The sequence below is a fragment of the Nanorana parkeri genome, unplaced genomic scaffold, assembly GCF_000935625.1.
Source record: "Nanorana parkeri isolate BGI_ZX_2015 unplaced genomic scaffold, ASM93562v1 scaffold744, whole genome shotgun sequence".
Lineage (NCBI taxonomy): Eukaryota > Metazoa > Chordata > Amphibia > Anura > Dicroglossidae > Nanorana > Nanorana parkeri.
Genome location: NW_017307012.1, coordinates 288,799 through 316,743, shown reverse-complemented (window position 1 = coordinate 316,743; position 27,945 = coordinate 288,799). Strand labels below are relative to the sequence as shown.

Here is a 27,945-nt window from a genome sequence, read left to right as displayed (position 1 = left end):
AAAACCTTTCATAAGATAAAAGAATGCCTAAATGTTTCATTTCACAGAACATTCATTGTTTTATATACATTACACTGGATACTTAGTTAAACCTTTCCTTTCATAGAGCCTATTTCCTTTGATTAATCCCAGTGAGACTCAATACAGCTGCTTCTCCTCCCCCAGTAAAGTCTTACAGCATGGAATATGCGGATATACAATGTTAAACTTCTAAGGCCTGGTTCACTCCTGGGCGTTTTGTAGCACGTTCCTACGCTCTGCAAAACGCTCAAACACCGAAATCCCATTATTTCTTATGGGCATGGTTCACACCTGGGTGTATTACAGGCCGTATGAAGGCGCTACAAAACGCCCTACGTCCAAAGAAGTACAGGAGCTTCTTTGGGGCATATTTGCCGTGCGTATCCATTGGGATACAGCCAGGTAGCCCTCAGAAACGCGCGTTTGTCGCACGTTTTTTTTAACCGCGGATCACGGTAGAAACGCGCACATTCGATACGCCTAGGTGTGAACCCAGCCTAACAGGAACTGGCAGATGAAGTATTACATAAAAAATATTTTTGATTAATAATGTTAGGTTAATATATTTTCATCTCCTAAATGCTGTATAGATGAGCATCTGTAATTCAGAAATTCTGGTTTTCGTCTTGCTGTAACCAGGCAATTACAGACAATTCTTATTAGTTAAAATGCACCAGCTGATAAAGCCTTAGGCACTTTGATCATACTAGACAGCTATATCATTACATTCGCCTCCTATGAAATGCAGAGCCCAAAATCACCCTCCTCCCAACATTCTGTGTACAAAACACAAGATAAACTAAACTGACCTCTCAGGATGTCCATCTGCCACCAAGGATCTACTCGTCTTGGAAAGCTGATGTACAGCATCCGCATAGTCCTCCACTGCCTGCTCCAAAATCTGGTGCTTCTTCAGCATCGACACAGCACTCTGCTCATCCTGCAATACAACACCAGAGGTCAGCGGGAAAATGATACATGTAATGAAATCTCTGTTCTCCAGCAATCTGCCAGAACAGCACTGAAAATAAGATCATGAACACGATGAACACTTTTCTTTCACTCTACAGACCAATTGTCCATCATTTGGGTTCCGGGTATTCTAGTTTATGTAATCTGTAGCTTTGCGGGAACGTCAGCTGGGGCACCCTGGAAAGACAATCCCTTACCACCACACTTTGCATTTAGAAGATCAATAGTCTGTCTGTAAGCAGCTAGCTGGTCTTTGTATATTTAGAATCCTAAAATAAATTACCAGTCTTCCAGTTCTCCAATTCTAGCAGATTTACAATTAAAAGCTATTTTTTTTTTCATTCTCTGTTAAAGGGACACCTCATTTTACATGTCTGCTGTTCTAAAATCTTCAGGACTATATTTTACTACACCACTGAACATTCTCTTTCTAGTGCATGACTGTATTTTAGGCACAGTGCTCATCTTCCATGCTGAACAATTAATGAGATGAGATCAGACCAATCAAAAGTAATGGGTTGCTGACCAGACTGATAGACAAAGGAACCATAAAGTACAGTCACTTTGCAATGCAATGTTGACCATCTATTTTTTATCATGTACACAGAACTGTAAGTAAACACAGTCCCTTAAAAAACATCTTCACACAATTTAAATTGTGCAAAAATAACATTGTATGTGTTTTTCTCCAGTTGTTAGGAAATTTGTGTAGGTTTATTTGCATATGGACTTGAAACGTCAAACAAGTGTAATTCTCTACTCATGAACATACACCATACAGCAGAACAGAGAATATAAAAGGTCCTCACCCCAACTGCTTTTAATCCCCCCCCACCACCATGTAAACCGTACCAAGTCTATCACTCTGTCACTGTTTACAAAGCTTAGTGACAGAGTAGCCAGCCTGGGTAGTTGTAAGGTAAATGTTACAATTATTTTAATTTGCCCATAGACATTTAATTTAGTGCATATCCCATTTTATCTGGGACTTCCTGATTTCTCTGAGCGTTTTAGGCCCTTCCATACGTGCAATTGCCTATCTTCAGAAAATGCATCTTTTTGGCAGCCTAAAACATGGATAACTGGGTTTGTGCTTTCCGTTGTAGGACCAATGTTAGCTTTCCTCCCTGGCTACATGCACTTGAGCTAAAATCTGGGATCCAAGAGAAGTATTTTTATAACTTATCAATAAGACTGTAAAACTAATACTGAAGTCCAATGCCTGATATAACATCTATGGCAGTGGTTCTCAACTGGTGGGTCGTGACCCAAAAGTGGGTAGCGACCCCGTGTTCGGTGGGTCGCCGCTTGCCTTCCGCTTTTCTAGGCGAGAGTCTTCTCAGGCTCCACATAGCGCCGCACTGTCGGTTCTCGCGCCAAGCAGCCATTCATATGCTGCTCGGATCCGAGTGTCAGCTTAAGGTGGGGTGGCCTGGAGCTATGGCCGTGAGGGAGCTGCATCCATACGTGCATTGTTTACAGCTTCCTCGCATGTCCTGTAGAGGTGCCTGGACCAGAGTGACGTCACATTCGGGCTCCCGACATCTCTACAGGGCGCGCAAGGGAGCTGTACAAGCAATTCACATATGGATGGAGCTCCATCACAGCAGAGCAGCACACACTGGACCCCAGTCTGAGGATCCACTCCAGTTCTCGTAACGTAGGGAGACTGGGTAGATCGTGAAAAAAAGGGAGTGTATATATATGTGTGTGAGGTTGTGTCTGCAGTTGTGTGCATCTGTCATTGTTTTTGAGAGCCCGTTCACACTAGTACTGTGCGTTAATCGCACAGTCCCGTGCCATTAATGCACTGTACCATGAAATTGCACCTACTATGCGCTCTGGTGTGGGAGGTGCGTTGCCATTAATTTGAATGCCACCCCAAACGCACCTCCCGCCCACACTTCAATCGCCTGTACCGGAAGGAGCTTGGGTTGCAACTTAATGACCAAGGACAAATGTGGGTCCTGAGGTTACACAGGTTGAGAACCACTGATCTATGGGATTAAGAGAAAGGTTGTCCTTAAGTTTAGTTTGGTCACCTTGGCTTTCTCTTCAGACATCATGTAAAGTTCTTGCTCGCTCATCCAGGCCTCAGCCTCTGCAGCATCAAAGTAATACTGCTGAGCCCTGTGGGCTTCCTCCAGCCTCCGGTGCCTCTTCTCTGTCTCCTCAATGAGGAGGTTCCATAGCGCCTGGAGGTCTGACAGTCGTTGCTGGATCGCTTCAGCATTCAGGCTGCCATCTTCCAAAATCTTTTGGCTCCGCTCAAAGATCTCATCGCTGCGGTGCTGGTGGCCTTGGATTTCCTTCTGAAGAGTCTATTCAAAATACACATTAAAATGTTAAAGGCTTGCTGTTCAATGACAAAAGTTAACTAAACCACACATACAATTGCACCACCAGAAGCTACAGAAAGGTTCATTTAACATTTATTACTGTGTGCGGTTACTGCTATATATATTGGAGCCCATTTGACTACATCGGCTAACAGTGCCCCACTGATTATGGACTTAGCTATATAATCACCAAGGTTTCTATGAAATCCTAAAATGTGGAATATAACATGGGTGCAAAAATTTAAAAAAGGGCCTCAGTCATGAAGGGGTTAATAGAGACGTAATTCTGTCCAACATTTCTACCTTTGGTAGGAGCATGTACTGTATTCTGCTTTCAATCAGTGATTCTTAAACAACCTTATGACAGGCACAGACTAACAACTAATCAAGATGCAGCAGCTTTATTTCAGTAGTAAGTAGTACTTTAAAGAAAAAGTATCTAGAAGACTAACATTGTTTTTTCAAATGATTATGGTATTAATGTTTATAGCAAAACTGACCTGGCCTAAAAAGCATAAACCTTGGGTAACCAAGTACCTGTTAAGTTCTTCAAGAAAATATTTGGATTCCTTATTGGCTCCCAGTCCCATTCTGTACATGGAGCCCCCAATGTTCCTGCAAGATTAAGGCCCACACTCCCCTGGCATTAAAACTCACCCTCTGCCATGCAAGTGCCAAATGCCAGAGCATCAGTGGGCAGAGGTTTTGGCATTTGATAAATACATGACAATGAAGGATCTTGGAGTCAGGAGAAGAGGGGTGTTAAAGCACAACTTTTTCTCTTCTGAAATAAATCTTCTAATCTTAATGCTCACAAACCTCTGTAGAATGTGCACTGAACTGTGAAGCACAGACAGCATTTTTAGCATGCCTTAGGGCCAGAATAAAGTCACTTGCGCACGGGTGGGTGCTATATCATTCCTAACTAGCTAATTAAGATGGCCGAAAACACCAACCACAGAAGAAGACATCAGAGGAGATGCTGGTGCTGGCGAGAGGGCTTGCAGCCACTACATTGCAAAGTTTAGTTCTGCTTATATCTAGGTTTAAAAAAAGGCTTAGCCCCTATGTACAGTCTGGGCCTGATTCGAAGACTATACAGCTGTTACTTTTAGGGACTTTTTGACCAGGACAAGTTCAATTTAAAGCCTTCTCTAGTAATATGTGTCTTGTTTGTATGTCAGCAAGGTTAGGGAAATATAGATGGGAAAGTCTTAGCTGCCCTTAAGTTTAATATCACCAATGTTGGCCCCACACAATGAAGATTTACTGTCAATTTTGCAAAGTTTCAAAATTATATACTATTTATACAATATTTAAAAAGGAGAATTATGAGGTGAGTGAAAAACAAACACTCATTCCCATATTGAAAGCAAATCTGTGACCGCAGTGGTGCAGCTCTACGGTCTCAGCATATAGTGGGCAATAATATTTTGGGTCACCGGAGGACATTAGTATATGCCTTCCTCTGTCCCTGAAGAGAACTATGGCCAAAAAAGGTTGGCCCATAGCTCTCTTTTAATAAATGTATACGACTGATACATTTTCCTATTCTGAATGTGTGCTAGCCTTACCATATGTTTGCTGAATGGGAGGATCTCAGTGTTGTAAGGAGAGAAGCTGCGATATATGCATTCCTTTAGGTGTGTGTATAAGCACTAGTAAGTATCTAAACACAAATTAAACTTCTATTGCCAGGATGTCTGTATGTTGACTTTCAGCTCAGTGAAGACTTGTAGGAAAAGCAGTGAGCCAATGACACTAGAAGGAAATAGCATTTCTGGGGGAGCTTTGTACACATACAGTGTCAAGTCAAAGGCTTGACATTGTGTCTTCAATTGATTAAACACACAGCAATGGCAGCCAAAAAACATCAGTCAATTTCTGACCAATTATGATTGTCTGATTGCAGATCGCTGTTTAAAGTTAATGGAAACATTGGTTGGAAATACAGCTGCCTGTATAGGCTGTGTGAAAGCAAATCATCACTAGTTTACATTCTCACAATGGCCACATAAAATTTGTGGGGTCTAACTTTCTGGAGTCAGCGGTATTTGGAAAGCTAAAATCATCCTTCAAAAATAACCTAAAACTTTCAGAACTGAAATAAAATAAACACCGTCATACCAAAGGCCCAATCTGTGGGATTTTTTTTTTTTTACCTCATACCATTCGGAAAGAATGTGTGATGAATTACATATAGAATAACTCCCGAACAGTTTATTATACCATAGCTGAATATCTCATTTTTCTATATGCTACACAAATAGAATACAGCGGGTCGTTCCAAGAAATTACACACTTCTACAACAGTAAACAACCATGAGAACTTTCCCCTCCAATTACAGAATTCTGACACAAACTTCATTCATAAAAGGAAATATGCGTTAAACAAACATTCAGGACGGCAAAGAAAGTCAGTCCTTAGAGAAATGTTTCAAAGCCTCCCTTTCCGTAAGAAAAATAACAATGCAAACACAAAAGGCCTCAGAGACATCTCTCAGAAAGGAAATGTGGCTCCCGAAACCAGAGGATAAGGAAAATACCATCTCATATGTGCTTACTAGTGTTTACACATGGGTGTAACCGCTATTGGAGTGAGGAAGGAAATGATGCAAATCACATTCCACAGCATGAATGCTGCAAACACAGGAAATACAATTTCATGTGGCTAATGCTTTAACTCTTTATGAAAAGGCAAGGCGGTATCAGAACATGTTGGACCCATGAAAGCAAGATGCGAATAACTAAATTTCCAATTTTGTGGGAAAAAGTTTTTTTATGTGCGGTGGTAATTTATGATACAATTATGATTACAGTTTGTTCCTTTTTCTTCCTGACATAGCCCTAAGTCTGAGTTTCTCTGCAGCCTTCATTGGTACTACAGTGTAAATAATGGGGAATAATACGCCTCGCAAGGCTAGGTCAAGCTGAAGTCAAGGAGATTAACCAATCAACCCAAAACTGGTTTCTAAGCTTTAGGAGGATACACTTGGGTTTAAACAGTCCCAGTTTCCCACAAAAAAACACAGGCTCTAAAATCATATAGCCCTTATGACTCCGTCTATGTCAATCTACAACTGTGTCATAGTTAGGTTCACCTTCATACCAGGAGGGTCACCATGGTTTTCTGAGAAATACATTTTGGGTTGAATTTCCCTTTAAAATGGAATATGGTAAGGAAAATTCGATTTCAAAAAATGTATTTTACATTTACAAACTTACCTGATTTTTTTTGTATAGTAGCTGCACAGTCTGGAGGTTGTGTCCATGATCAGTTGATGTTGCAAGAGGCATTCTCTCTTCAACCCAGAGCTGCATTAAAGAACAAATAAAGGAAAGTCATTTGATCGATTAGAATGAGACTATATTTTAAATCCTATTTAAGTTTCCAGGCAGAATCAGCGTGAATGGAAACGCAGCTGACATATCACACAGAACACTAGATACTCGGTCACTTACAATCTCATCTTCCACATCCCGGTTGAACTGGTGAATTTCTTTAGAAGCCAACAGATATTTTTTCCTCTCAGTTAGTGGTGCCATTAGTTCCACGAACCTCTTCTCCACAACTATACGCTGACCGTCAACCTCATCTGGACTCTTTCCCTCCTGGCTCAGGGCCTGAGCCTGGCTCTGCAGTTCTTCCACCTCCTTCTTGCGCACATCCATTTGCTTTTCCAGCATCTATGAACAAAGAAACCATGATGTTTATGGACAAGGAGAGATGTCTTCAAATAAGTTTTTTTTAAATAAGTCAAGAAGAGAGAGTCCTCTTCTACACAAATAAATCTCTAAAGCTGGCCATACACTGTAATATCTTCTTTGTTCAATCTGCGGCCTGAACAAGGAGAATATTACAGAGTACCCCCATCAATGCTTACGAGCGTTGATCAAGGAATCTCCTGCTGTCTTCACTGTACTCCGATAGTGGCCATCGGCCTACAATCTCAAGTTTAGTCTACTAATTTGTAGTGAGATTGTAGCCTATCAAAGGAGTGAGCTTGGAGTGGTGGCTACAACACACACAGGGACCATGGGGAACAAAAGTAGCCATTCTCCAGAAGAAAGGACAGTATTTGCACGAATTCAGAGATGATTTGAAGATCTACAGCCGAGTGATACACAAATAAGATACATTTCCGTCAATAGTTAAGGAGTTGTGTTTCGACAGACCTCACTGTGCTAGATCGGAGATAAGTTGATGTAAGCAGACACATGTCTGTTTACATCTGATTTGCCATAGGCCAACATGGGTCTGGTAATTTATTTTTTTTCCTCCATCGCAAGACCCTTATATCCTGTATTAGGATGACTCCTTTCCCTTGCAGATTCCTACAAAGCCATTCTTGTGTGTGCTGGTGAGCTGTTTGTGCTCCCCAAAACACACAGATACAGAAAGGCAAGTCACTGCCACATTTTTGTTAATAGTTAAGGTACTTGAATGCATTTTTAAGATTTAACTCCTGAGTTTAGCGTCACTTTAAATAATTGATGAGCAAAATTACTGAATATGCCAAGTAGAGACTGGTTCTCATGAACTAAGCTATTGAACAAATTCAGGATAACCAACAGAATAAACCACAAAAGGGCCAGTATCAGGTCAGTTGTGGGTCAGTTTTGCTAAGTAGCTGCCTAAACAAAGACTTTTAAAATGTCTCTGAAATGTATTATTAAAATTTGCTGTGTGCGAAGTTTATAAAAATCTCATAATATAAAAAAAATCTGAAGACATTCTAAGATATTCTGAAGACCATTGAAAAAATCTGCAATGTGTTGTGGCACCACTAGAGGGTGCCGTGAGTAAGGTGTGATGCTTGGTGTATGTGGCCGTCATAATGGATCGAATGATTTTCACATAGGCTTTCAATGTCACATGGAGCCTTTGTCCCTGGAGGGGTCAGAAGCTTTTCTAGCCAGTGCTGGCAACACAAATCTGGCTCAAGTCTGAACTAAATATAATGCTAAGCTTGGGTAGAGAGTGAGAGATGGAAAGAAAAGAAAGGCACTGTGTGAATGCCTTATTTCCTCAGTACATAGGCCTTTCACTGGCTGACATTTGAAAGATCACATTCCGGGGCAAGCTGTCTGAGACTGCAGCACAATAAATGTGCAAACAGAAGCTGCTTAGAGTCTATAACAGGCAGGGGCTGTGTAGGAGGACAGCCTAGATTACACACTCCCGTTTGTCTCTGGCTATTTTTAATAGGTAATGAATTAAAGCTCCAAGTCGTTGAATTCCCTTTACTTATGAGTCACCGAAAAAGATTCTCAAAAATTTTTCAAGCTTTGTGTACTGTGCCAGTTACTCTCTTGTGATTAAAGGTTTTGTAAGTCGTTCCGTATTTTATGAACGCATAGACCCACAAAAATGAAAGCAGCAAATTTGGATTCCATACAGAGGGCAGTAGAGTCCACTTATGGTACTTCATTTATATGTGAGCTGCTATACAGCAATCTAAGTCTTCCACAGTACATGTACACCACACATGCCAAGAAAGTGGCAATTTTGTGGTTCTGTGAAGCCGCACACTCTTACCCCAATATAAGCAAGAGTAAGAGAATTATAGGCGTACATATGGGCCGGCACCAAAATACAGGACAATAATAGCCAAAGCCCACATTGGAGGGAAGCACTGAACAGGACTGAAGGCGCTAAAGGGCAAGGGGGCAAGACTTTTTTTTTTTTAAATCAGTATCTGGCAAGATTTCAGGGAGAAAAGAACATTAGCCTTTTATGAAATGCAAAGTCCACTTTTGTTTTTTTAATTTCTGGTATACAAAACCTGGGAGACCATAAAGATTTCTGGTCATACAGGGCTCATTTCACTAAGAGCTAAATACCTCATGAAATTTTGACGTATAAAATTCATTCAAATCTATGAGTTATTTACTGAATGAGATATTTCTTCAAAACGTGGTATTCATCTTAAATTTTAGGTTTTATTTTTTTTTCACTTTTCTTTTTAATATGGTAATTTCCAATATAAAAAAAAAAAAAAAAAAAGGCACACGGGTGCAGTCATTTGCACCCACAACATTAAGAACCAGCCAAGGCGTAAAACACACTTTTCTTTAGTCCCATTCCTGCCTTCAGGACGGCACTCTTCTCTGTAATCTATTTTAGATTAATTTATATTCCAGCAATGTGTTCTCAAATACTTCCATTGCCTCAAATTGGAGGTTTTGAACACTTTCACAATGCCACAGGCTGACAGACTGCAAATACAGACGGCCTCAGCCTGGTGATAATTACCTCAGACCCTATTTTTTCCCTTCTTATTTATCTCATGTTTCACGTGTTTTTTTTCCTTATTTATCACGTTTTTAAAGAATTTACTTTTTTTTATATCTAATTTTTACCAAACAAAAGTCACATGACCATGTTATCTCACAAGATTAGTGATTTGACCCCACAATGCCAAACATGGAAATAGTTAAAATATGGCCCTGCCAAGGCTCCAACTATTTTCTGGTCTTCCAGCACCTATGTCAGGAACTGTTTGGAATGATTGTTTATGATATCAGTGTATTCAACTGTCATAGGGAAACCTCTTCCACTTCCCAGGAACACCAAAATATCTTGCATGTACAACTCTTCCTAATAATTCTACGGACCTGTATTAGTACAAATTGTACCCAGAGCCCAATTTCCTGTAAAACTGGCCTTTGGAGTTTATAGAAAGAAAAGAAAAAAGGCGGTGGGCTGTTCAGAAATTTTCAGGCCAGACATCATACACCATTTCTAGCCGCTGCTGAAGGCCTGGTTCACACTGAGCGTTTTGTAGCGCCTTTGCTGCCCTAAAAAATATGCCCCCCAAAAATCCCATTCATTTTTTGCCCTGTTTACATCTGAGCGTTTTGTCGCAATAAGCAAAATGTCTGTTGCTGGAAAAGCACAGGAGCTTTTTTTTGTGCATATTACAGCTTGTTTTGGCCCCAGAGAGTCAAAGAGAAACGCTTGAAAATGCACGTTTGCTGTGCTTTTGCATGTTTGCTCATTAACATCAATGAGCAACAATCTGCTCACAAAAACGCATAACTTGATTTATGCGCATAAAACGCACGCACAAACAGGCTGAAAAACCATGCATCAAAAACGCATGTAGAGACACACAAACGCTGTCGCCTAGGTGTGAACCCAGCCTAATAGACTACCAACCAAGAACACATCTAGGGCGTAATAACAAGACCACTACTATACCCAGCACTAAGATTCTTGACATTCTGTTGAATGGAAAACTGTACTGGGAGAGATCTGTAGGTTGCTACTGCTGACCCCCTTCTCAAAATATTAGTTGCTTGCCTGTCATGAGTCAGTGACCCCAGAAGCCAGTGAAGTGAGTCTGAAGAACTTTGAATGTGCATAACTGCTCTGGTTCAGCGGCTAGAGCTATTGGACCAGCTATTGAATAAAAGCTATTGTACCAGCATGACAGGAGACACTAACAATAGCTGTGTTAAGCTGGCCATACCCTTCTATTGTTTTCCCTCATTCAGCCCCGTGGGATGAAAAGGAAGAAGTGCTGGATTCCTGCATCCATACTAAAAAACATGTATGGAGGAATCCTATTGCATTCTGACAGCAGTGGGGGTGCTAATGTCAGAATACCTGAACCTGATTGACTGCAGTCACTGTTTGGCTGAGAATTTTTAGACCGGCTCCTTCGGCAAAACTGAATTGATTGCACAAGTACAGTAACGAAAAATACACTATAGCACACCGCATCGTACAGGTGGGATGAAAACCAGTGCATTGGGATAAGAAATAAATGGGCCCCAAGTATTTCACGGAGGACGGGTGACCTTGAACTTTGAATACAGATTGGAAATAGCTGTAACTGAAGATGCACATAAAACGACACAAACACTTAATTGTTACGAAGAAGTCTTAGCCATAACCAAGTCTACTAATGGTCAACCACTAACCTGCTGCTTCTTCAGTAGAATGTTTACACTGGTGAGATCCTTGCCAAAGTCATCAGATTGGATCTGACTCTCCAGTCCATGAAGCCACTTGTCCAGATCTGCACAGCTCTGGGTGAACAGTTCAGCTTTGTTGGCATCAAAAAGTCTCTGGGCCTTTGTCTGTGTGGTGGTTTCCAGTTCTTCCCACATTTCTTGCAGGCCTGTCATCTTCTCCCTCACTATGGGCTCCGTTTCAGGCTTTTCTGCAATCAACTGGTTTCCTTCCTACAACACAGGAGAAGAATACTCAGAATTGGCCATTATACCTTTTAGTGGAAATCTGTTAGAGCCAAATACACAATTCCATGAAAGTTATAGTCTGGGGCAATGACAGATCTATATTTTTATAGTTTCTGTGGTTATTCTGTTACTGATTGCAAAAGTGGAGCACAAAATTATATACAAGAAACTCTATACCGGTGAAACATTTACAGTCTCCCTAGAGCAAGTGTAAGCAAACTTGGAATTGCAGCTGTTGTGAAACTACAAGTCCCAGAGGGCATAGCTTTGTGGTGAGTGCAGAGGTTGTCTACCCCTGCTTTAGATATTCTTAAAGGAGAACTATGAGGTGAGTGATTTCCACTCATCCTTATAGCTAGAGCCAACCTGCGACACAGAAGCTGTCACAGGTCGGCTCTATGGATCAGGAAATGAGCAGAAACATGCTGATCACTTCCTGATTGTCCCCCCGTAGTGAGCGGTGACCGTCAGTCACCACTCCCCGCCGGGATTCCCCCCCTCCAGCACTAAGTGGCAGATGGGGAGGGGGCGGGCACAGCTGCCTCTTGATAGGCAGAGCCAGCGGTCATTCACGCAGCTGGGTGGATCTCGACAGTATTGTCGGGATCCGTCCCGGCTGCGGCACCCTCAGAATATCGCTATATACTGAGCTTCTGGCTCACGGGAGGAGGTTAGTATATGTCCTCCCGTGACCTTAAAGAGAACTATGGGGAAAAACACTAGTTCTCCTTCAACTGTTGCCATCTTCAGCTCAGAGAGGCATCTCAAAGTGTGACCAGCTAAAATCATTGAGATTAGGTTACTTTAAACCTCATCTGTCAATAGTCAGTATGGTGCAACACTAATGTTCAAGGCAAGCAGATGACGATTCAGATATTAGGTTACCAGTACATATGATGTGCTATTATGAGAGGGTGTGTGTGCAACGGCTTCTATTATACCCCATATGATCCAGAAATACAGTGGAAGTGCTGATTGGTTAGATATGGCGGTAACCATTCACAGCAAGAGCAGGTACAGATGACACACCCAAACAGGTCATGAAACGAATTAGAGGATGACCCTGCAGTAGGATCCTGTTATTTGGATAAAAGTTACCAAACGATTTCGACAAAGAACATGTACTTTGTGGTGGCTGCAAGTATGTTTTTAACCTATAAACCTATTCCTCTGCACTTGGAGTCCTATATTCTGCATATGCACTATACAGAAGGCTATTCCTGGGTCAATGTCTCATTTAGTGGGAGGTTCTCACTAGACTGATGGACAGGACAGACTTAGTTCTAGGGTGGGCAAGGCTAAACTCAGTCAGGCAGAATACAATAACTCCTCAGGGTGGGTGGAAAATCATTGGGCTTCCCACACATTCAAAAATTTAAAGACTAATATATGGCCGAGGCAAGCACCACAGATGCAAGGCATGCACTTGGACAGTATGGTTTTGGTCACTGTTATCCACCTGGCAGATTCACTTTATGATTTATATGACGGTAGAGCACTACCTTAGAAGCCTAGCTCCCCAGAACAACTGAACTTATGTCAGAAAGCCCACTCAGTTCTCCTTACTCTAAATTAACCAATTTTCACATTATTCTTCAATATGCTCACATGTTCTGTGAGTTGGGCTTGCAGTTTATGATTTAATGCTGTGCAGCCACCTCTCTCTCAAATGTCGGGTACTTGCATCGATGGAACAAAGAAGCCCTGGTAGGCTGTCTTTTCCCTCTGCACCTCAAAGCTTCATTTTTAGTTTTCAATGGAGTGCAGCTATAGGAGTCTGTCTGCACATTATTCTGGCCTCGGCATCATACATGTGCCAACATACGTAATCCCTATCTAACTCAAGATTGAATCACTCCAGCTCCACTGACGTACTTTAATTAGAGCACATTACCTTCTCTATTTTGTCCAGCCATTCCTTGTTGGATGCAAGCTCTGCCATAAAAGCTTGGTGCTTCAGCCATTTACTGTGCAAGTTCCTGGCTTCATCATACGACATATCCCGAGCAGTGAGCATTTTCTCATTAATCCAGAGGGACAGCTGGAAGACGAGAAGAAAAAGCATTATTACTCATAAGATATATGCCAGGTTAAAACAAATCTACTGTCTGAAACATCTGGAGCATATTAAATCCATTAAAAAAATGAAAAGCATATGGAGCGTTTTATCTATGCTCTACGATGAGCCTAGAGTCCAGTTTTACACATTGCTTTATGAACAGCAATAACATCCCTATTTCTCTTACATGGGAACTGCTGATCACTAGCACAGCAATATCTAATAACATGACAAATGAAGAGGCACTACTAATCACAAAGTAATAGTGATATTAGAGAAGGGAGAGCTGGCTGGGGTAGGTCTGGTTCCCCAGACAGTCATAGCTGTGTTTGTGACGATGTCAGCTTAGGAACATCACTTTTATCTTCTACCAGAGCTCATTAATACATGCATGAGGCTCGTAGTCTCCATGCATCATTAATACAGATAATGAGGAATGACCAAGAAAGAAGGCATGCATAGTGACAGTTCACATCAAAGATGTGTGTATTCTTAAAGACCGGACGCTTAGCTGCTAAGCACACTGCAGTATACAGTCACTGAAGGCCAATAAAATGCTTATTTATGGTTTTAGGGCTAGGAAATTAAGTGAACCCGCGACCATTTTTTAATCTTCAAATCTATCAGACTTGAAAGAAGACACCTTCATGTGCCTGCATGCAAAATTTCAGGTGCCAGAAATCTGTGGCTTTCTGGTATAAAAGTCTCAACTAGCTCTCGAAGTTGAGCTTGGGCAACTCATTACGGACAACTCGCCACACCCAACTCCCACAACTCATTATTTTTCAATGAGACCACCCATCAGTCATAGACAAATACATCACATCATCATTGCTTAGTGTACAAGCAAGGGAAATTAATGCAACACCGCTTCAAAGAAACGCTTATGCATAAAAGCTGCACCACTCTTATATGCAAGAACTGTAAAATGTATAAATATTTAAATAAGTAAACATGTTGACACTTTCCACATGTCCCACTACAATACAAAAACCCACACCCTATAATAAAAACATTTAAAACCGGAGGAACCTGTGGCGTGGGTGTTTGTATTGAATTAGGAGATGTGGAAACTAATAATGTTTACTTATAATTTGAATAAAGATATACTGTATACGCATGCAATTCCTACATCTGATTGTGATACAGCTTTTGTTTATAGGGGTTTTTCCCTAGAGTGGTGTTATAAACGGAAAATTAGGCTAGTGGTGGGTGGGTTTCAGACTCTTGAAGATTGGCACTTTGATCTTGGGGCTCCCAGGACGCTCTACAAGGTTATATGGTCTTTCATAGAGGAGCCTATAGAAGTCTACATTTCTCATCTGATGACAGTTTAGAACATTTAAAGTCAACACAGGTTCACTTTACATTATCTTCTGATGTAAAAAGTACAGGGTGAGCTTAATAATGTAACCACTATACACCTTACTTCTGAAGTGATGCCAAGAATCACTTGGATGTGCACTAAGTGCTACTATCATCTAATCTATATGAATTATCTTATTTACAGGGCTCATTCCGTGATCTGAGCCCAAGTTACCTAATCAGCATTTTAAAAGCTGTCTGTGCCTAAGGATGTGACATACCTCTTGACAATCCTGTAGAAACTCCTGCATTTCCCTGTTGTCTTTCAGACGTGATACAAGATCTTTTGCTGTCTCCCGATTCTTCATATGCCTTAAAAATAAAATACTTTGATTAAAGGCCTTGCTTGAATTCTACCTTGGTGGGTTTAAGCAGATTTGGGGATATAAACATCAAAAAGAAATAATTCAAAAGCATAAAACATTTTTTCACAATGAAAATATAAAAGATGAAATATTAGAATGATAAAACTGGAACCAAAAACAGTTGTAAAACAGACTGAAACAACCTACAAATACATTTTACTTTTTAAATGTGTTCCGACAACAGCAATGGTTCTGTTCATCAACATCTTCAACAATGTAAAAGAAATCTGCATAGTGGTTAGCTGTCTGACCACTGGAGATAATACATAAAATGGCAGGGCTGCAGAGCATTTAGTATTATACTCTATGACTGCACATTGACAGAATCAGGAGAATCTACAGTACTTAATCGATTTATTGACCTGCTCAAAGCCCAAAACTAGATACAAATAACCGAAGGAGTTAAGATGCTCATTGTTTAGACCGGAAAGCTAAATAGCTGTAGGCAAACTGAATAAATGTCTGTATTTATAGGCTGTATATATGCTATAACGCAACAGTCATAGATACAAAGTTGGCCCCAGGACCATGATGGAATAATCTGCATTTCTCAATCCACCATCCTACAAGGAATAAGCCCCTGGTTTCTTTTGGATTTGTGACAGAAGTGGCATCACTAGTTTCCAATGCTGGACCAGGAAGTACAGGCAAACTGATGCAGCCAACATCATACAATTCACTAAAAAAAACCATTTATCCATACCTGCTGTCAATAGAATCAACTTTTTCTTCAATTTTATCAGAGTTGATGTTGCCATCTTTGACCAGTCTTCTGCCGGTATCTACAACTGCGTTAATCTTCTCTTCACTCGCATCCATTGTGGTCATGAAATCCTCTTGTTTCTTTATGGCGGCTTCAGCAGCTTCCAAGATATTGGGCATTTCAGTGTGTGCCAAGACATACTCCTATGTGCAAAAGGTTAAAAAAAGAACTGATCACAAGACATACAGGAGAGTTTGTTTGCATAATGTTGGCTTATTTCATTTTTTAAAGTGATTACAGCTTTGTGATAAAATGAAAAGTTACTAGTTACATGTTTTGCTACTCCCCCATATCTGGGTGATTTGATGCCAGGAACCATACAATTATCTATAGAAAGCATAACATCTGCTTATGAAACATGTGCTAAAAAAATTGTGAATATCACCAACTAGTTTTAACTTTGAAAATAATGCACATCCAAAAGGGATGTCGAAATGTGTGTTTGATATCACGCCTCACATACAGAACCCAAAAGCGTCCTTCTGTTTGAACAACAACTTAAAATTTAAATTGTCACTCACTCTTTGTTTTACCAATCTGTGCCACCCTTTCTATGCAATCTGTTGTGGAACCCTTGACACTTCCCAGAAATGTCAGAGTCTTCTTTAGCCTGTCAGCTCCTCCCGGTGTACTAATGTCACCAGAGTTACTATTCATCAGCAGAGAGTTTTGGTGATGTCAGTTTGGGGGGGGTGGGGCAAGTTGGTGGGAGAGCTGACAAGCTAAATAAGCCACTGACACTTCCAGGTAGTGTCTGTGGTTTCACAGCAGATTATTATATTACAAGAAAAAAAAAAAAGAAATCAAATGTAAAATTACAGTTGCCATCCGACTCCATTGGACAACACCTTTACTTTCTTTTCTACCAGTTTCATGTATTGCACCCGCTGTAACTGTTCACCAGCTTTAAAACCTGTGTCTACCGTAAATCTGCCTTTGCCCAGGATCAGTTAAAGTTTAGATATTTTTTGAAACGCTTAATAGAGGGCAACAATATATATCCTATTAACTCTTTCACTATTTCCTGGACACAGATGTTTACTTCCAACATATGATCTACAGGGTTCAGTGTACATATTCAGAAAATGTAGTAGCCCTGGGCTCATATCTTCAGAAATATCTGAGATGATCATTTCACACCTCCCTTTCATCAACATACCTGGTTATTAAGAAAAGCTTCTGCTTGCTTGGTGTCTCTTAGGAAGATCTGGTAAGCATGGGACTGGGATAAAAGATTTTGCCTGTTCTCCCACATTTTGTGAAGCTCATTCCAGCCAGTGTCAAGAGCCTGAAGACGCTGACGCAAGAACATGTACTGTGCATCTGTCTGTCCCTGTGTCACCATCTCCCCCATGTCTCTCATCTTCTGGTAATCCTCTTCATAGTTGTCGATTTCATTTTTAATGTTTTCGTGTTGCGTGAGCAGCTTCTCTGCCTCTGCTAACGTATTTGGCATGTCCTCGGAAGCAATCACTGTCTGTGTCCTTGATAACCAGGACTGGAAATCATCTAAGTCACGGAGGAACTTTTGGAGTTTGCTAGCTTCACCAAGAGACTCTTCTCTGTTCTTCAGGGTGGTCTTCATTTCTTCCCATACGTCATTAATTTCTGCAAGCCTGCTCATGATAGCCTGAGCTTGGTCAGGATGCTCAGCTTCAAGTTTCTCGGCTTCTTTTTGCAGATCGGTCAGTTTGGCCTCAATAGCAGCCAAGTCACGTTCCATACCAGTTAACTTTCTCTGGAGTGCCATGACTCCAGCAAGGTCATTGCCCAGGTCCTGAGTTGACTCAATGACTTTGGTCTTTTCCCTAATCCAGGACTTGGTTTCATTGCACTCAAGATGGTAGTTCTGAATACTTAGTACTGAACTGAGGGCATCCTTTGTCTTGTCAACCAATTCTCTAAACTGGCCCCACCTAAGAGGAAAAAGAGCAACATTTATATTAGGTTGTGGTCTGAAGTCCATACCATTAGTTCCGTCCTTGTTCTACATCTCCTGGCACCAGTGGGACCTAGAGTTTTGCTGAAAATACATTTTTCTCTATTGTTAAAATTCTTTGAGCCTGAACTGAAAACAGAGCATATTACAACTGCTATTTTGGACTCTCTCTTGAATTAAACAGTTTTTACCTACTCTACCTACTTGTTACCTTCTACCCTTTTAACCATTGACAACCTGCTGACCTCCCATAATATGACACAAAATTCACAGATGGCATCTGCCACCCCATTTCCAGGCCTCTAAACACTATAAAGATTATCACTGTACTTCTTTTTTCCATGTAGTAAGACTGTAGAGTATTTTTTTATCAAATCCAGACACCACATCAACAGGTTCCTCCCGTTTTGCATATATCCGCTATAAAGAAGTAAAGCTGTGAAAGGGTTTGCTGTCACTTACATTGATGTTCTAATATGCTGAGTAACAGCCAAGCCTGTCATGTTGGACACTCCCACAAATGATCCTTTCTGTGTAGTTGTACTAGCAATACAACAGTATTGATGCATAAAGGACAGGTGTAGGCCTTAAATGAGATACCTCCAAAAGTCACTCAAGTGGTCATCAACGGTAGAACAAAGTATAGTGTCTGGAACCTTCCTCCCTGGCAGCATTCATTTACTAAGATAGAGGTGTGCTTTGAAGCTAGAGTTGAAGGTTGAACGTTCACTTTACTATCAATGAGAACTTTCATCAAAATACATGTTTTAGTGGAGGACTTTAAAGCTCACCTGATGTTCAATTTCTCTTGCTGTCCTTTGATTTCACTCTCGCTTGGATGTCCACTGTGAATCAGCTGACGGGCAATCTGGTTTACAACAGCCACTCTTGATGCCTGGTTGTTCATTTCTGGCTCTAGACTTTCAAATCTAGAAGAGAAGAAAAAGCGCTGTTGAAAATCAAATTCTTGTATACAGCATTCCAGAGTGCAGTCCAAGTGTCAATAATACCATGATTACCTGTGCTGAATAACCTCCAGGTCTTCCAGCTTCTCAGGGATTTGCAGATGGTTCAACCACTGCTCCTTCTCAACAATCCAAAGTTCACAAGCATCAACTTCACTAAACATTTTGTACAACGTGAGGGCATCTTGCAATGCCTGTTTGCGAAGTCGTGCCAGCTCAACCAGTTCCTTGTATCTTTCCTCCATTCCAGACAACCTGATCTGCACTTCATTAGATTCAAACTGTTCCTGGGGAAGGGCAGCAGCTTGCTCATGTAGAGCATCAATAGTGGTTCTGTAATTTGCTATTTCTTCAGCTACATCCTTGTGTTTCTTGACTAGAGATTGAGTGGAATATTCATCATGTCCTACATCATTACTGGACACTATCCTCAAGATGTCTAACATCCAAGCATCAATGTCATCGGCATCTGCCTGGAACTGGTGGAAGCTTGATGTTTCTTCCAGGCGTTTCTTGCGAATGGCAGACAGGTGTTCAAGGTTTGCCCATTGCTCCTGAATATCCTTGATGCGCTCCCTTATCTTCTCAGATCCAAAGTGCTCTTCTGCAATCATCTCCTCACCTTCCTTGATGGTCTGCAGTAAGTGACCACTTCTCCCACTCATTTCATCTTCAAAGGCTTTGTGTTTGCTCAGAAGACGAACAACGCTGGTCAAATCCTTCCCATAGTCATCGGAAGAAAGAATCTGCTCCTTTTCTCTAATCCATCCTTCCTCTTCTGCCATCTCCCAGAAAAACTTCCAAAGCCGCCTAGACTCTTCCAAACGTGCACGTCTTTCAGCTGCCAGTTGGCACAGTTCTTGATAGCAGAATTCCATATGGGATATGCGGTCCCGTATAATCTGTGGATCACACGGCTTGTAACCTATGGGAAGGGCAGAGAAATATTAAGATTTACAAAAACTGGTTTCTGCTTGAATGACTGTAAAATAGACTTCCCACCCTCTTTTTACATCCAATAAACAGAAGGTAATTGTCATTACTTCCTTTACTAATTCTAAAAGATGTTTTTTTTTTCTTATTTTAGGATAGTGGACAGTCCTTCACATTCCAGTAGCGATCCATCTGTGCATCCACAACCACTAGTTTATGGAAAAGATACATTTCCTAACTATAGAACCAGGCATCCAACTTCCATACAGCTGTTTTTAGGCTTGGTAGTGCTCAGTAGTTCCGAATATGGACACAAGAATTCAATGATGTAGCACTTCAAAAGTATTGAGACAGCATAACCAGGTTATAGTGGGGATGCAAAAAGAGACAATGAGAAATATAGAATTGTCTCCATGAAAAGAATTTACAGTTTACCACTTCCATCAAAAATGTGAAAAAAGGGGGAATATTCCTCATCCAAGGACAGTGGTTGGAGATATACGCATATGAACTCTGCATGATGGAAATAGTTTTATACAGTTTAAAAATTATAACTATGGACTTTATGCTGAATCTGTGTTATAAACACATTTTAAAAACTTGCTTTTGTATCTGTGAAGTGGTAAAAAGTGAATACCTCCTGTACTTCACAGAATTTAAGTGCAGGTCTTTAGATCTGTCTGACCCTCTAACCATAAGCTTTAAAACCTAGTAAGGCCCTGTATCGGGGAGTTTGGACTTAAGGTAACTGCATCAATTTGACGTCAATCTAAAATCATTCAAAATTAAGGTACGTTTGACCTGCAGTTGACCTCCTTCTGATCTGCTATAAGTGGATTTTGCATTCCTGTAGGCTTATATGGCACTAAGAAGACACGTTTGATGCAAATAAAAGCCGTTATGATGTTCTGTAATGAGAGATCACAGTCAACTAGTCTACTCACTCCCAAAGTTGCTAAAAGTTTAACTCTGACTGGCTGAAGAAGGTTACAGTACACCACTAAGCTTTGTACAAACACAATGAGTCCTTAGTAATGGATTGCAGATTTGGTGTGTGTTTATATAATCAAAAAGCACAGCATACATCCAGCATCACAAAAAACCTTGATGCTTTTTCCACCCCTAGTGCTTACTCAAAAGGTCTAAACCTACAGGTCTACTTTACACCGCTACTTTTAACAATATTTGTTAACTATCTGCTAACATAAGGCTGTAATGAAAAGAAAGAAATATTTTCTTACCTTCCCCTCCAACAGCAAATTTCTGAGCTGATGCATTAACAGCACGTACTCTATCTGCCTGAATGGCAATGTCAGACTCCACCAGAGCATGCGTCTGTAACAAGTCCTCCACTCCTAGCAAATGTTTCCCATAATCCTGAGACAACAGAAGCACCTGCAAAAAATAGATAAATGATAAATACATATCCTGAGCAGATTCAAACATCTTGAAGTGGACGAGTGGGTGCCTAGGCCTTATTCTCATTCATAGTAACCTATCTGTAGAGAGATCAAAAGGTACTACTGCCTCTGACTGCTAGTTTCAGGAGGTTTGGAGTGAGAGTTGGTGGTGTTATTACTGTGCTGCTCAATGTTCTCCTTGCTGGAAACCCTGACATGAGGCGGCAAAGCCTTGCCTCTAACAAAATGTCAGCTTTCACACAGACACAGTGCAGAACAAAGAATGGAAAGTCAGTTGTAGGGGAAACATCAGCTGCAGGGAGACCACCAGCAACACTGGGGACCAGTGTTTTTCCCTCTTGCATGCATTTTTGTTGGGCACAGCTACAAGAGTTTAGTTCCTCTTTAAAAGATGTATACACTATATGCCCTTCAAACCAGCTTTATTTTCATCCTTCCAATGATCATAATGCTTTAAATGGAACCCTCAGCGCTACGATCCCTGTGATACTAATGGGTTACCACAGTGAACAGATCAGGTTTTTCAAAGCATATGAAAAACATCTTGATAATAAAAAGATCCTAGTGGACATAAATGTGGAATATAACATGGGTGCAAAAAATGAAAAAAAGGCCTCAGTCATGAAGGGGTTAATGTGTTATACTAAAAAGGAAATTCTCCTCTGCCGTGATCAATGCCCTGGAGACACGTGTACCTTCATTTCGTCCATCCAGTCCATAATGTAAAGCATCTCTTGGAAAACCTTCTGCAGGCCAAGGTTCATTTCTAGGCGCAGTCGTCGTGCCCGAAGCAGCTCTAGAAGGTATTCCCAGAGACGGATGACATTGTCCTTTCGAGCAGTGATTCGCTTTATGTCATGGTAGTTTTCAGTTTCCAGTTCTCGTGCCACTGCCACCACAGCCTGGACACGTTCTTCATAGGCTGCAATGTCTGTTTCAATGGCTTCATGTTTCTTTGTGGCGGCTTCCACAGCAGGAAGGTCAAACCCAAAGTTATCCTGTAATATAAAGAGAAAGAATACAGCATTGGCATTCTGCCATACACAAATTAACAGCTGAGAAGAGTGCATAATGGACCACAGCCATGAAATGAAGACACAAAACATGACACAGTTAAAAAGGTAAGTACTTCCCTAAAAGATATATTTTTTTAAAGATGTCAGTGAGTGAATTGAATATTTTCTAATGTATAAGGTTCTCCACTGATGGATAATCTGTGCTTGGGCTCCAAGGACTGCATATCTGCTATTACAATTACAAGAGGGCTTAACATTCAATGCGGGATTTTTTGTTTTTATTAACGCAACCACAGACGTAAAAAAAAACCTCTGCATTCCCCTGCTGTGCCAGGAGCACCAAGGCATCAAGAGTGAAAGAACAGAAATACCAACTATGGCAGTGAGAACTTGCTGCCACAGCCTCTAAGCCACCAGGAAACAATGTCCACCAGAGGTCACCTATAACTGTAGTAGATAACTGAAGTCAGTTGGACTTTACTAGTCCACATCAGCTGCTAAACTGGGCATTTAACAATACTTTGGTGACATTTTCAGGACAGTATTTAGGTTTACCATATCTGACAAAAACTGTGAGAAGTAATATTCTGCAACACGCACACGTTATTGGGGCAGCACTGCAACTGATGGACAATGTAGTCACCTTCACCCTAGACTGAAATGGGCAAAAGTGCAATACAATCAGATGCATTTGGCTATCAAGCAGGAGTGATAGCAATGTCCAATACCTTAAAATTTAAACTCCAGGGAAACTGCTGAATCCAGTTTAACACACATGGATTTTTTTATTTTGTTCAGTCATTTCTGTGAATGATGCATCTCACTGCACAGCCAGGCAGATGTATCCAATTCAACTTCTCAACCATCAGCATGCCAATTTGACAGTACATTGACCCCCTCACTTCTGTTCAATGAGCAGGGAGCTGACTCAGGATGCAGTTATGCTAAACCAGGAAACAGCAAAGTCATCTGGATGACTGGACCAAAATACAAATCCATGGAGATAAAACAAACATGTGCATTTAGTTGTTTGCTTAGAGTTCAAGTGAACTTGGTATGCTTGCACAGAAATACAGATGTAACACTTGGCCTATCGGTGGATACTAAATCTTATACCTCTGAGGACTCCAGCAGTCCGATGTCAAAAGCAGAGTTCTCAGCTCTGTATATCAGCTTTCACCTGCCTGATCCTCAAAAGGTGTTAATTGCAATTCAGCTCTAATACAAGAATTTGTGACTCTCAATGAGAATTATGGGGTATCATTGAGAGTAGGGTTCTCTTTCTATTAATTCATTCAAAATATGAATGCTGCATAAAGCAAACAGAAGGAGTATGAACAATTGTTCTTTGGTTGGAAAAAAATGGCTAAAAGAAGATGGAAATTATAAGGTGAGTCATAAGCGCTCCGAGTCAAAGTCCAGCTCTGATTCCATAGAATAAGGAAAACCTTTGCTCCCTGCAATATACTTCCTGTACTTAACAGCAGACACGATTCAGGGTAAGCATCAGCAGTGACAGTGGCATTGTATGACACCTTTAGCTCATACCTGAGACACCAGACGCTGGTTTTCACTCAGCCAGGTCTCTCTCATAGCTGCCTTTCGATCAAACCTGCGTGCAAGTTGTTCCAGTTTCTCCTGTCGGATCAGCTCATTTCGCAGTGCCAGTTCTCTCTCATGTTCTGCTTTTTCCAGTCTTTCCCAGGCCTGAGCAGAGAAAAGGAAAAATTATATTTTCATTTGGAGATTAGGAAACTTATCCAGAGCAAATTAAGTCACTGGCAACATTAGTGTAACCGGTGCGAAGTGCCAGTTATTACATAATAGGCTATTTCTTTTACAATGCAGAAGGCACTATTACAAACAATACGGTATTATTTCTGCTACTCAACATCAGCATAAAATGTATTCAATTATTTCTCCAGATACAAGACTTATAATAACTAGTTGATGACCTTATTAGCCTAGCACTAAGAAGAACCAAATACAGCTGCATCCCCAGAAATTAACAGACCATGTAGAGTCTTACAAGCTAATGAGTCAACCATTCACGCCCAGGACTGACATTTACCCAAAGCTACCAACCACATATTCCTCAATAGGAAAGTTGCATATATTGGAGATCCTTTCTAGAAAGCATTACTTGAAAGTCTCTATCTGTATAACGTTGCTTATACATGTAATGAAATAATAACAGAATCATTCAATGCCTGGACCGATTACTGGAGTACACATTGCTTGAAAATACCTTTTTACTGGCACTCTAAAGGTTTTAATCAATTTCTACAGAAATGTCAATTGAATGGGTACTTAAAATGTGAAGATCAGAATCATTGATCAGAGATGGCTGTGTTGGTTTTGTGTGAACATTCTTTCAACTGAACTTGCTAACTTTCACAATTGAACATAATAGAATTCATGACTGAAATCACCGATAATTAATTTGACACATCAATGGATGCAGTTCAGGGTAGGATAGTTTTGATCAGTACAGGCAGTGCAATATTTAAACTGAAACTGTCACATGAATAGGCAAATTTAATTAAGAACAGCACTAAAAGCATGTACCAAAGAACGCTTGCTTGTACTTTTACATCACCTTAAAGCCTTCGTGTTGGAGAACCCCTGGACCTCATGTACACACTAGATGTAAACCTTCATTTTAGCCTCTAGTCAGAGCTCTGCCAATTGCTACAATGGCCACAACATAGGCAACCACATTTTACTGAGGCAAAGTGGGCAAAATGGCACAGCTAAGAGTCAGGGAATAAAGTTAAAAAATGTCAAAAGCATTAACCTGTTATTAAAACAGCCCTTTGGCACATTAACTAAAACTTCACTGTGTATCCGAGTCCCCACCACTGATCCCATTTGACTTCTTGGGCAGTATGAATTGCAGATCCCTTTGCTGGATGTTGTGGTTCCTTCTGTTCACCCCTAGTCACTGCATGACACAATAGTAACATAGGGGTTGGAGGGATAAACCACAGTAGCCAGCTGCTCTACACACCCAGAGTTATACAATAGCATCCATGCTGGGAGCACCACTACATATTAACCCCCTGACAGTGCTGCTTTAAGGATATCAATTGTAAGCTACACTCCCCTTGAATCCATGCTTCCAGCAGGTTGGTTCTTAAAGTTAAAGTTGTCAAACTTCAAATTTCACCAACTTTAGTAGTGCCTAAGACAACATTCTCTTCCGAATAAACTCCTCGACACAGATACACTCTTGTATGGTGCACTAAGGTCCAATCTGGAAACACAATGTTCACTGCAGTTCTAATATGGCAGTAAACTAAGGTCGTATGGTAACAGACCTGTTATTCATACAAGATTGAGGCAGTAGCAGTGTAACACAACACAAATTATGATTCTATTATTTTTAGTGACATCACTGAGGAAAAGTACATTGCAATAACTTGGGTGAAATATAAAACGACTTACCTTATTAATATCTGAGATGAGCTTGCCCTCTCTTGGCATGTACACCTTCTGGTTGTTGGCCCGCATCTTACTCTGAATGGTAAAGAGCAACACTTCCAAGTTTCCCTTTTCTGTAAATCTAGAGCCATACAAAGGAAGAACATAGTTACCTATGTAATATATACCAAGGAAAACACAGCTGCACATTTATGTAGTTGCAGGGGGCTGATTGATAAAACTGAAGCAAAGTATAGGGTAGCAATGGGCACTAAGCAGCCAGTCGTATTTCTTTTTTTATTCCAGTGATAGCTTGAGGGGTAAAAAAAACCAAAACCCATCACTAAGGGTCACTAATATCTGCTCTATATTTTATGTACTGCTCTATATTTTTTTTTTTGTACAAAGGATAATCCATTTTAAAAAACTAAGTATTTGGGTGTAATATCCTCTTGTTGGCAGTAACAAGGTGTTCTAGGACCATCTAACCCCAAAGGCAGCATGTTTATATCTTTAATCACAGGTGTGCTTGCAAGACAATTTCCTTTCTACATTGCAAAAATATACTACCCACAATTTTTCTGGATATTTACCACAGATGTGGTCATGAACTACATATTATAGAATATATTTTTTTTTTACGAATTCGATGACTAAGTACACATTTTAGTTCAGTGATACAGTGAAAACAGAAGCCCTGCAGTTATTTCCACCCTCCCTCCCTTCATCCACAGTCTTTATTGTCCTCTTACTTTGGTGGTTTTTCCACAGTGCGGTAGGTGTTGAAAGCTTGAAGCTGCTGCTGCACACCGATCAGTGAGTTGGCGAATTTCCGATTGTTCAGGATGATTATGGTTTGTTCAATCCACTCAAGGAGGTCAGAGGCCAGGGATTCATACTTCTCAATCATTTTCTCAGTTTCAATTGCATTTTCTAAAACCTACAAATACAAAGCCAACTTGAGACTTTCTAGTTTATATTGGGTATTGTCGGACATGTTAAAGAACAGCATCCTTCTGTTTTACCTTATACCTTAAAAAGTACAAGGGGCGGTTGAAGAGTTTTCATTTTAAAAATGCTTCCCAGTTAAAATAATGTAATTTTCACTAGCGAGGTCTTCACATTAATGGGGAACACATCTAGTCTGAAAGGCATAGCTCTCTGTTGTCACAGTGCTGCTTTATATTATAAGGCTGGTCATCAAGGAAATTATTTCTTTAAGATAAACCAGTAAGATGTTGTGCCTTAAGCTGGCCATACACCTTACAATTATCGTTCAATTTTTTTTGTCCCATCATTGAACGCCTGTTCAATTTCCGCTCGAATACCCCATCATGCGCAGACCAACGTAGTTTTCGATTACTGTTCGATAGCAATACTAACTGGCCGAATTTCGTCGATCGACAGAACGGATTTTCGTTTGTGCGTGTGCAATGTTCATGTTACGATTTTTGTTGTACCAAAATGCCACTAATCCATCGATTTTCGTCCGTTTTGATGAAGTTTTCTAGTCTGCCCGTTCATCGAAATTCGGCCAGTTGTACAGTAATTATGATCGTGCACTTCCCATCAACTAGCCGATTATCGTACGAAAACGCGAGTTCGTTTTTTGTACGATAATCGCAAGGTGTGTGGGCACCTTTATAGAAGACCAAAATGACATCTAATTCCAAGTGAATTGATAGGTTCAGTTGTGGCATGCCTCCATGCACTTTTAGTATTAAAGCTGGGATATTCTTAGTCAAATAAACTGAGCAAACAAGCACAGTCCAATCAGCCTTGGCTGCCTTTGTCCCATCTACAGCGTAAAACCATCATTCTGGCCAGTCTCCAGACAGATCAGTCTGAGTTCACATAGCACTTCTGCCATCAACAGGCAGAGTCATCCAACAATTCTTGAGGTTAGTAGCACTTTCTCCCAGGAAAGGCCATCATTTACAAAAAAAGGTTCACATGCTTGATATTAAAGTGACACTAAACACAGGAATGAAATCATAAAAATGCATTCAAGTCCCCTAACTATTAACAAAAATCTATCTTATTTGTGTATCACTTGGCTGTAGGACCTCAAATCATCTCTGAATTGGTGCCGACACTGTCCTTCCTTCTGAAGGGGGCTACTTTTGTTCCTTATGGTCCCTGTGTGTGTTGTAAAG

At 40.6% G+C, this 27,945-nt stretch overlaps 1 protein-coding gene across 4 annotated transcripts in view; it reads right to left on the bottom strand.

The window, feature by feature from the left end:
• Window positions 1-27,945, bottom strand: part of SPTBN1 (spectrin beta, non-erythrocytic 1) — a 175,362-nt gene that overhangs the window by 26,024 nt on the left and 121,393 nt on the right. For all 4 annotated transcript variants that reach the window (XM_018564321.1, XM_018564323.1, XM_018564324.1 and 1 more), the window contains 16 exons: window positions 26,542-26,729; window positions 25,814-25,931; window positions 23,915-24,073; window positions 22,046-22,348; window positions 21,171-21,324; window positions 19,051-19,921; window positions 18,823-18,960; window positions 17,252-18,008; window positions 16,033-16,235; window positions 15,186-15,276; window positions 13,435-13,581; window positions 11,262-11,525; window positions 6,795-7,019; window positions 6,558-6,647; window positions 3,036-3,314; window positions 831-961 (listed from right to left, as the gene is read on the bottom strand). In XM_018564321.1, coding sequence (XP_018419823.1) covers window positions 831-961; window positions 3,036-3,314; window positions 6,558-6,647; window positions 6,795-7,019; window positions 11,262-11,525; window positions 13,435-13,581; window positions 15,186-15,276; window positions 16,033-16,235; window positions 17,252-18,008; window positions 18,823-18,960; window positions 19,051-19,921; window positions 21,171-21,324; window positions 22,046-22,348; window positions 23,915-24,073; window positions 25,814-25,931; window positions 26,542-26,729 — 4,118 coding nt within the window. The remainder of the gene's footprint in view (window positions 1-830; window positions 962-3,035; window positions 3,315-6,557; window positions 6,648-6,794; window positions 7,020-11,261; window positions 11,526-13,434; window positions 13,582-15,185; window positions 15,277-16,032; window positions 16,236-17,251; window positions 18,009-18,822; window positions 18,961-19,050; window positions 19,922-21,170; window positions 21,325-22,045; window positions 22,349-23,914; window positions 24,074-25,813; window positions 25,932-26,541; window positions 26,730-27,945) is intronic.